Source organism: Mobula birostris, chromosome 31 (genome assembly GCF_030028105.1).
Source record: "Mobula birostris isolate sMobBir1 chromosome 31, sMobBir1.hap1, whole genome shotgun sequence".
Lineage (NCBI taxonomy): Eukaryota > Metazoa > Chordata > Chondrichthyes > Myliobatiformes > Myliobatidae > Mobula > Mobula birostris.
In genome coordinates, this window is record NC_092400.1 from 37,338,851 (window position 1) to 37,347,333 (window position 8,483).

Below are 8,483 nucleotides of genomic sequence, written 5' to 3' on the forward strand. Positions count from 1 at the left end.
TTTCAGGCCGAGGTCCAGTCCCGATGAAGGGTCTTAGCACAAGACATAGGCTCTTTATTTGCACCTTTTCCTGCTGACTGAGTTTCACTTTCCTCTTGTGTCCCAAAGACGAGCAGGTTGGAAGGTCAGTTGGCCATTGTAAATTTCCTCTGGTGTGTATGGGTTGTAGGGTGATTGGAGCGTAGAGGGAGTAAACTCGGATAAATATAAGGGAGTACTTGATGGTCAGTGCAGAATCAGTGAGCCTGTTTCTGTGTTGTATGACTCTGTGGCTTGGTACTTCCTTCCTGAACTCTATGCACCAGTTACCCGGGGATACGGCAGGCTGGTATATTTTTTTGTTTCTTTCTCATGTGTCGATTGAGAGACCTGAGCAAAACTGAGTGTCAGCACATTGCAGGCCTAGTGGAATTCCTACACAGTCTGAGGCACTACTACACAGTGAGACACCAAACCCATGCTCCACCTTCCTGCTTTCCTACATGCAGAGGACCCAACAACACTCTTCCATGAAGACCAAGAAGGTTATTCCCAGTGCCTCAACCATTACTAATTCTCCCCACATCACTCAAATACATTATATTTTCATTGATGTTTGTGGGAGCTTTGCTCTATCCAGCACAAAAGAAAGGATTTCTATTTCAAATTGACTTCCCATTCCCATTCCAACATACCAGTCCATGGCCTCTTCTAGTGCCATGATGAGCTCAGGTTGGAGGAGAAACACCTCAATATCCTGTCTGGGTGGCCTCCAACCTGATGGCACGAACATCAGTTTCTGTAACCTCTGGTGATTCTTATTCCCTCCCTCCTTCTCTTTTTCCATCCTCATTCTGGTTACCCTTTCACCTCTTCTCCTCACTGCCCATTACCTCTGCTGGTTCCCCTCCTGCATCTCTTTCTTCCATGAACCACTGTCCTCTCCTATTAGTTTCCCCCCTTTTCAGCCCTTTTATCTCTTCCACCTGTCCCCTTCCAGCTTCTCACTTCATCCCATTCCCCACCAACCTACCTTCCCCTTCACCTGTCCCCTCCCAGTTTCCTACATCATCCTATTCCCCACACAACCTACCTTCCCTCCACCAGTCCCCTCCCAGCTTCCTACATCATCCATTCCCCACCCAACCTATCTTCCCCCTCACCTGTCCCCTCCCAGCTTCCTATATCATCCCATTTCCCGCCAACCTACCTTCCCCCTCACCTGTCCCCTCCCAGCTTCCTATATCATCCCATTCCCCGCCAATCTATCTTCCCCCTCACCTGTCCCCTCCCTATATCATCCCATTCCCCACCCAATCTATCTTCCCCCTCACCTGTCCCCTCCCAGCTTCCTATATCATCCCATTCCCCGCGAACCTACCTTCCCCCTCACCTGTCCCCTCCCAGCTTCCTATATCATCCCATTCCCCGCCAATCTATCTTCCCCCTCACCTGTCCCCTCCCAGCTTCCTACATCATCCCATTCCCCACCAACGTACCTTCCCCTTCACCTGTCACCTCCCAGCTTCTCAGTTCATCCCGTTCCCCACTAACCTACCTTCCTTCTCACCTGGTTTCACCTGTCCCTCCTAGCTTCCTGCATCATCTCCCCCCTCTACCAACCTACATTCCCCCTCACCTGGCTTCACCTCTCTCTTTCAGCTTCTTATACCATCCCATTCGCCACCAACCTACCTTCCTTCTCACCTGTCATGTCCCAGCTTGTACTCCTTCCTCGCCTTCCACCTTCTCATTCTGGCTTCTGCCCACTTCCTTTCCAGTCCTGATAAAGGGTCTCGGCCCAAAACATTGACTGTTTATTCCCTCCGTAGATGCTGCCTGACTTGCTGAGTTACTTCAGCATTTTGTGTTTGTTGCTCAAGATTTCCAACGTTGTGGGCCAAAGGGCCTGTATTGTGCTGTAGGTTTTCTATGTTTCTCTGTGTTTTTATCTTCAGGATCTCTTGTGTTTATGGGAACTTGTTGTGCCCAAACCATGTACAATAATACATGTTAATAGTGCCTCAATATCAAACCAACAAATTGTCTGTCAGATGTGTTGAAAGTCCTGAGAAGGCAGTGTGATGCATTATATCAATACAAGTCTTTTCTCACTTACAAAGATTAATAGTGAACAACTACTGACTTCTTCTGGTACATTTGCAAGCTTTTCAACGTTAGCATTTTTTGGGGGATGGGATATCAACTGCAAATTTTCATATCTGAAATCAGCATGGAAGCAAGTTTCAATAGGAAGAATCAGAATGAGTTCTTGTCCTTTCTTGTGGGATGTGTTACCAATTATGTGGACAAGATCACTTGTTGGTTATGTTAGGGATGCCAAGTACATTACTGAAAAGATTGACCTGACCCTGATTAAAACTTGGATGTGACGAATGGCATCACCAATGGGCCAATCAAGTAGCCAGTGTCAGACTCCAGGTATGAACATGTGTGGTTTATTGTTATTCAGTTTATTATTATTATTGACACATTTACCAAGGTACAGTACAGGGAAAAGCTTGTCCTGCATACTGTTCATACAGATCAGATCATTACACAATGCATGAGCTAGAACAAGGTGAAACAATAACAGTGCAGAATAAAGTGTAACAGCTACTGAGAAGTGCAGTGCAGGTAAACAATGAGGTGCAAAATCATAACAAGGCAGATTGTGAGGCCAAGTGTCCACGTCATCGTACAAGAATCTGATAACGTTCAGTTGGAAGCAGTCCATCAGTCTGGTGGTACGTGCTTTCTGGTTTTTGTATCTTCTATCTGACAGGAGGGGGAGAATAGAGGGTGTCTGGGGTGGGTGGGGTCTTTGATTATGTTGGATGCTTTACTGAAGGAGTGAGAAGTATAGACAGAGGAGGCTGCTTTCTGTGATGTGCTGAGCTGTGTCCACAACTCTCTGTAGTTTCTTGAGATCATGTGTGGAGCAGTTGCTATACAGAACGATGATGCATCCAGACAGAATGGTGCATCAATAAAAATTGGTGAGAGTCGATGGGACATACCAAATTTCTTTCGCCTCCTGAGGACATAGTGGCATTGGTGAGCTTTCTAGGACCAGGACTGGGTGATATTCACGGCTAGGAACTTGAAGCTGTCAACCCTGTCAACCTCAGCCATGTTGATATGACACCATGTGCACTACCACCCCCCTGAAGCCTATGACCAGCTGTTTGGTTTTGCTGACATTGAGTGAGATGTTGTTGTCATGACTAACTCTCGTAAGCATTTATGTTAAAGTCAAGTGATGGTTAATTTAACATTTTTCTCCTGGGCTTTACTTGAAGCAGTTCATGTGCATGACGTTTGACACCCTCCGATTAATGTTATCTGTCCAATCTTGTCATCCCCAGGTCAGCCAGAGGTGAAATGGATCAAGGCATCAGCAGACCCAGCTCTTCCATGAGTACGCCGAGCATCAGAAGCCGAGAGTTTGCAAAGAGTCCCGACCAGCTTGAGATTAACCGACCCACACGTCTGTCTGGAAGAAGGCCTCCTTCAGCAGAGGAGAAGTCTCCAAGCTCCTCAGTTGCTTTGTCTGAGTTTCTTGATGAGCTAAGACGAAAACGTGCCACTGAAAGAGACCAGCTCAGCTTCCAAATGGAGGACAGTTCCCCGCCGCCCATCTACCAGACGGCGGGAATTTCCTCGCTCAGAAAGCGCGCAAATGTTGGAGATGATAATGACAACTCATTGCTGAGATTGGAGACCCCGAGCCTCTCATCTCTCAAGGACCCCGGAGGGGCTGGTTTAGTCCGATCATCTAGCCTTCGGTCTCTGCCAACCACCACTGAACCTCCCGACTCTACTGCTACAGCCAAAAGAAACAGATACGGCTCATGTGAGATGTTGGCTGAATCTCACAATGCCTTAGGTCAAAAGCCAAGTGTTTCCATGGGTGAAATAGATGGGGCACTCCCTTCTCGGCTAAAGCCTCAACAGAAGTGGCTTGATTTATCACTTGAAGAAGATATTGATGTGCTACTCAGTGGCAAACCCATGGTCTTCAAAAGCAAACGGTTCGGTAGCCTTCCTAATGTGGATGATGGAAGGGAGGATTCTGGCTGGAAGCTGCCAAGCCTTAGCTATGAGCGGCAAAAAGACAACAGTGACAACGATATCCTTCCTGCAATTCGAAGGTCCCAGAGCACAACCAGCTTAGCCAGAACCACACAGAACACCTTGGCAAACTCGGGACCTCTTCCCACTAGCTTTGACAAAGATGCTCCTGGTTCAGCCTCATTATCAAAAACTATGGTGGTCAGACCAAAATGTACCCCAAGAGGAGAGAGAGAGTCCCTCGGCTACCTGTCAGACTCCTCTTCCTCCTCTGGGTCAACTATATCGTATAAAAGTGTGGATAGCATCAAAAACCGTCCGGGAGTGCAGAGATCAAGAGGTGAAAAGTCATCTGCAATAACAGTGGAAAAGGAAGGTTTGGATGCCATGGGAAATAAAGGGGTTGAAGAGAAGTCTGAAAGCATTGATATTAACTCGGTTATGATGAAATACTTGAAAGAGCCAAACAAAAAGTAAGGTAAGTGTCCAGCAAAGATAGTTAGAAGGAATGTAATGGATTTTCTTTTACATCTCCGACCTGATTCAGGTTTTTTGTAGTAATAAAATGGACCTTAATAGAATAATGATGCATTGAGTTTGGATAGAACTGGGTTTATGGATCATGACACCCATTGTTCTAAGCAATCTTGTTTTACAGATGGGTAACTTTCCAGTGAAATGGATTGGAGAGCCACTCTTTCATTTCTCTGGGTCCAGGTACACTTGGAATACACATATCTCATCTGAAGACTGCTGAGATCCAAAGTTAAATTTCCCATTGACTCAATTTGCCGGAGAGCCTTCTCCTAAACTATTATAGTTCTTGGATTCTCTGAAGCCACTCAGTTTGCAGTGAGCTGGGGGTGCTGAGTAAAACAATTATCAGTGCTAACTAGACATACTCAAGAGGTTGGATGGGCTGAAGTGCGTGTTTCCTTGCCATACCACTCAAAACCTACTTCTGTTAGCCTAACTGCTTTACCTCTGCGTTCCCTTAACAGAAGCAGTTGAGCACTTGAAACTTTTACTATATGAATGCTGCTGAAGGTTTGACTAGAGCACTTACGTAAGAATCTACTTGGTAGAATAGTTTTGGTGGAGCAGACTAGATGGGCTGAATGGCCTACGTCTGCTCCTATGTCTCATGGTCTGTGGTCTTATCAAGCTTTTGCATCATCTGCCCAATAGGTGAGGGGAGAAGACAGAATGACCAGGGTGGGAGGAGTCTTTGATTATTTTGGCTGCTGCCCCAAGGAAGCTGGAAGTGTTGTTGGAGGGGGTGGCAGGTCTGTGCAGTCACGAAGCTCTGCAGTATTTCACTGACCACTACTCTGAATGTTCTTTCCAGAGTCTCGAAGCGACCCGCCTTCTTGTTCCACAACAGCCTGAAGCATTTGTATTATGAAAACTTGGCCGGAAATGTGCAGCCAGAGAGGGAATTGATTCATGCCAAAGTGACGGCCCCGGTACTCAGTCGTGAAGAATGTGCAGAAAACAGCACTGAATGAAAATGATGGACTTTGGTTCTTGAGATGGAATTAAAACATAAAGTTCTTGTCAGTTTGTCTACTTCTACCATCTGTTGGAAAGCATGAAAATATTTGAGGAATTTATAAAGTTATTTTAAATAAAGATATATTCAGGTGATACCTTTATTTTACAAATATTTTATCCAATTGTGAAGTTGTCAGGGAATGCTGGAAGTACTCAGCAGGTTGGGCAGCGTCTGTGGTGACAGAATCTGAGTCAATGCTTCAGCTTTCATAGGATGGCCTAGTTCTAATGTCTGAAATGTTTATCTCTCCACAAATGCTGCCTGTCGTGCTGAGTATTTCCAACATGCTCTCACTTTATCTCAGATCTTCAAAATTCTTCAAATCAATGCTCTGATTACTGTGGGGATACAGACAAGGTTGACAACGTGAAAAGGCTTAGTTAGAGTGGACTTCGAGAGAATGTTTCCTCCAGTGGGGGAGCCTAGGACCAGAGGGCACAGCTTCAGAATAGAGGTATGTCCCTTTAGAATAGAGATGAGGACGAATACCTTTAGCTAAAGGGTGATGAATCTGTGGAATTCATTGTGCAGGCCAAGTCATTAGGTATATTTAAAGTAGTGGTTGATAATTTTTTGATTAATCAGGGCATCAAAGGTTACGGAAAGAAGGCAGGAAAATGGGGTTAAGATGGATAATAAATCAGCCATGGTGGAATGGCAAAGCAGACTTGATGGGCAGAATGGCCTAATTCTGCTCCTATGTCTTATGGTCTAATGAATTGCCATTATTTTGCCCTTGGGTTAAATAGACTGGCACCAACCGAAGAAGGGTGACATATCTGCAAATACTTTCTCAAGATGCAATGTGGGCCCAAGATGATTCAGTGTGAATCACCATGTTCACATATAACTTTGAAACAGCCTTATTAAAACCTCGTCAAGTTAAAATGCAGTCGATATTAATCAGAAAGGCTAACTCCTAATCAACCCCGAAAAGTAAATATTCTGAACCGTCACATGGGAGGATGGTGCTGCAGCGTGGTAGAATGCATCAGCAAAACACAGGCCCACTTACAGGAGCTGAGTATCTGTTTGAGGAACATATTCATAACCAGTAACTGTTTACAGTGAAGCTTTTGGTAAGGGAATTAGCCATCAACAGATGTGCTGTTATTGGTCATTGGCAGCACTCACCTTTCAAGATTTGGTTCCATTGACTTGTTGTAGTCAGCCTGCCATAGGAAAGACACCGTTAAGCTGGAAAGAGTGCAGAAGAGATTACAAAGTGTTGCTGAGAGTCGGGAGTCTAAACCGTGGAGAGATGCTGAGCTGGGCGATCTTATAGAGGTGTTTGAAATCGTGAAGGACATAGATCCCCGGGGGAATGCACGCAGTCTGTTTTCCCAGGGTTGGAGAATCAAGAGCTGGAGGATGCAGGTTTTGGATGAGAGAGGAGAGATTTAAAAGGAACCTGAGGGAGGGGCAGTTTTTTTTCATCCAGAGAGTGGTCAATATATGAACTGAATTGTCAGAGGAAGTGGTTGAGACAGGTACAGTAACAATGTTTAAAAGACACTTGGACAAGAACGTGGACAGGAAAAGTTAGGAGCAGGGGTTCCCATGGACCCCTTGCCTAATGGTATTGGTCCAATGGTTGGGAACCCTGGTTTAGAGGGTTAGGGGACAAATGTGGGTAAATGCAACTGGCTTAGATGGGAATGTTGGTTGGCATAGACCAGTTGGGCCATAGGATCTGTGTCTATGCTCTATGAATGACAGCTGGTGTCAGAGAGGCAAACACAACCGATGCCATGTCATGCACGGCCATTTGACATTAGTGGCCAACACAACATTGTCCCCTCTTTGTTTAAAAGGGTACAAAAGCAAAAATTGAAATCATGCCTTGAAATTTTAATTGGCATATGTCACTTGAAGAAGAAGAAGAAGAAAGCCCTTACTGCAAGTGGAGTCATCAGGGCGCTGTCATGACGGTTGTCCCTCTTATTTTTACGAGGCCAAGTTGCTAGCTCGATGCTGAACCCAGCACAGGTGGAAAGTGTGCAAGGGAGCCGGCTGGATTCGAACTTGGAAACCTTCACTCCAAAGTCTGGCACTGATGCCACTACACCACCAGCCGGCTTATATGTCACTTGATATATGTCATTTTATGACTTTATTGAGATGGGTGGCTCAGCCTGAGAAGCACAATTTTACCCCTGGTTCTGTGATGTTCACTGGCATACAGAACATATTTGGGCACCATTTCTGCTGAATTATTTCTTGCGCTATGGCCTGGGTTTGCTGCAGACTGCTCACACAGGACGTGGTTTCTGCTATGAATGGGATGCCTGCCCTGGAGAAGCTGAAACAGGGAATAGCTGAGAAGTCTCGAGGAATGTGAGTGGGAAAAGTGGCTTCAAGTAGGTGTGCTAAAACCTTGCTGCTCATGGTGGCCTTTACTTGACCACCTCCACCAGATAGTAGCCCTTCCATAGCCTTGATTGTAGACCTGAGATTCAGATTTGCACACTTGATACTAAGCCTCTCTCATCTTCGATCTCCATTCCCCCTCTGCCATTCCTGTAACTTGCAAACCAGACCCTCTAAACCAGGATTTACTTAACACGCACAGATTACCGGAGGAACTCAGCAGGTCAGACAGCTTCTATGGAGTGGAGTAACAGTCGATTCTTCATCAAGACTGGAAAGGAAGGGCGGGAGGGAAGGAGTACAAGCAGGCAGGTGATAGGCGGGTATGTGGGGAGGGGGTAGATGGGAGGTGATATGTAAGTGGAGGAGGTAAGGGGCTGGAGAAGAAGGAATCTCTAACTTCTGGTAATTTCTCCCCCTCTCCTTTCCCTCTTTTTCCTTTTCCCATTCTGTTTCCCGCTCTCACTGCTTCTCTTCTCCTCACCTGACATACCTCCCTCTAGTT

General features: G+C 45.8%; 1 protein-coding gene across 3 annotated transcripts in view; it reads left to right on the forward strand.

Moving 5' to 3' along the window:
- The window catches only part of LOC140190674 (unconventional myosin-XVIIIb-like), a 462,061-nt gene extending 456,361 nt beyond the window's left edge, over nt 1-5,700 (forward strand). For all 3 annotated transcript variants that reach the window (XM_072247443.1, XM_072247444.1, XM_072247445.1), the window contains 2 exons: nt 3,348-4,531; nt 5,402-5,700. In XM_072247443.1, the coding sequence (XP_072103544.1) occupies nt 3,348-4,530 (1,183 nt within the window). In that variant the 3' untranslated portion in view covers nt 4,531; nt 5,402-5,700. The remainder of the gene's footprint in view (nt 1-3,347; nt 4,532-5,401) is intronic.
- The last annotated feature ends 2,783 nt before the right edge of the window (nt 5,701-8,483 follow it).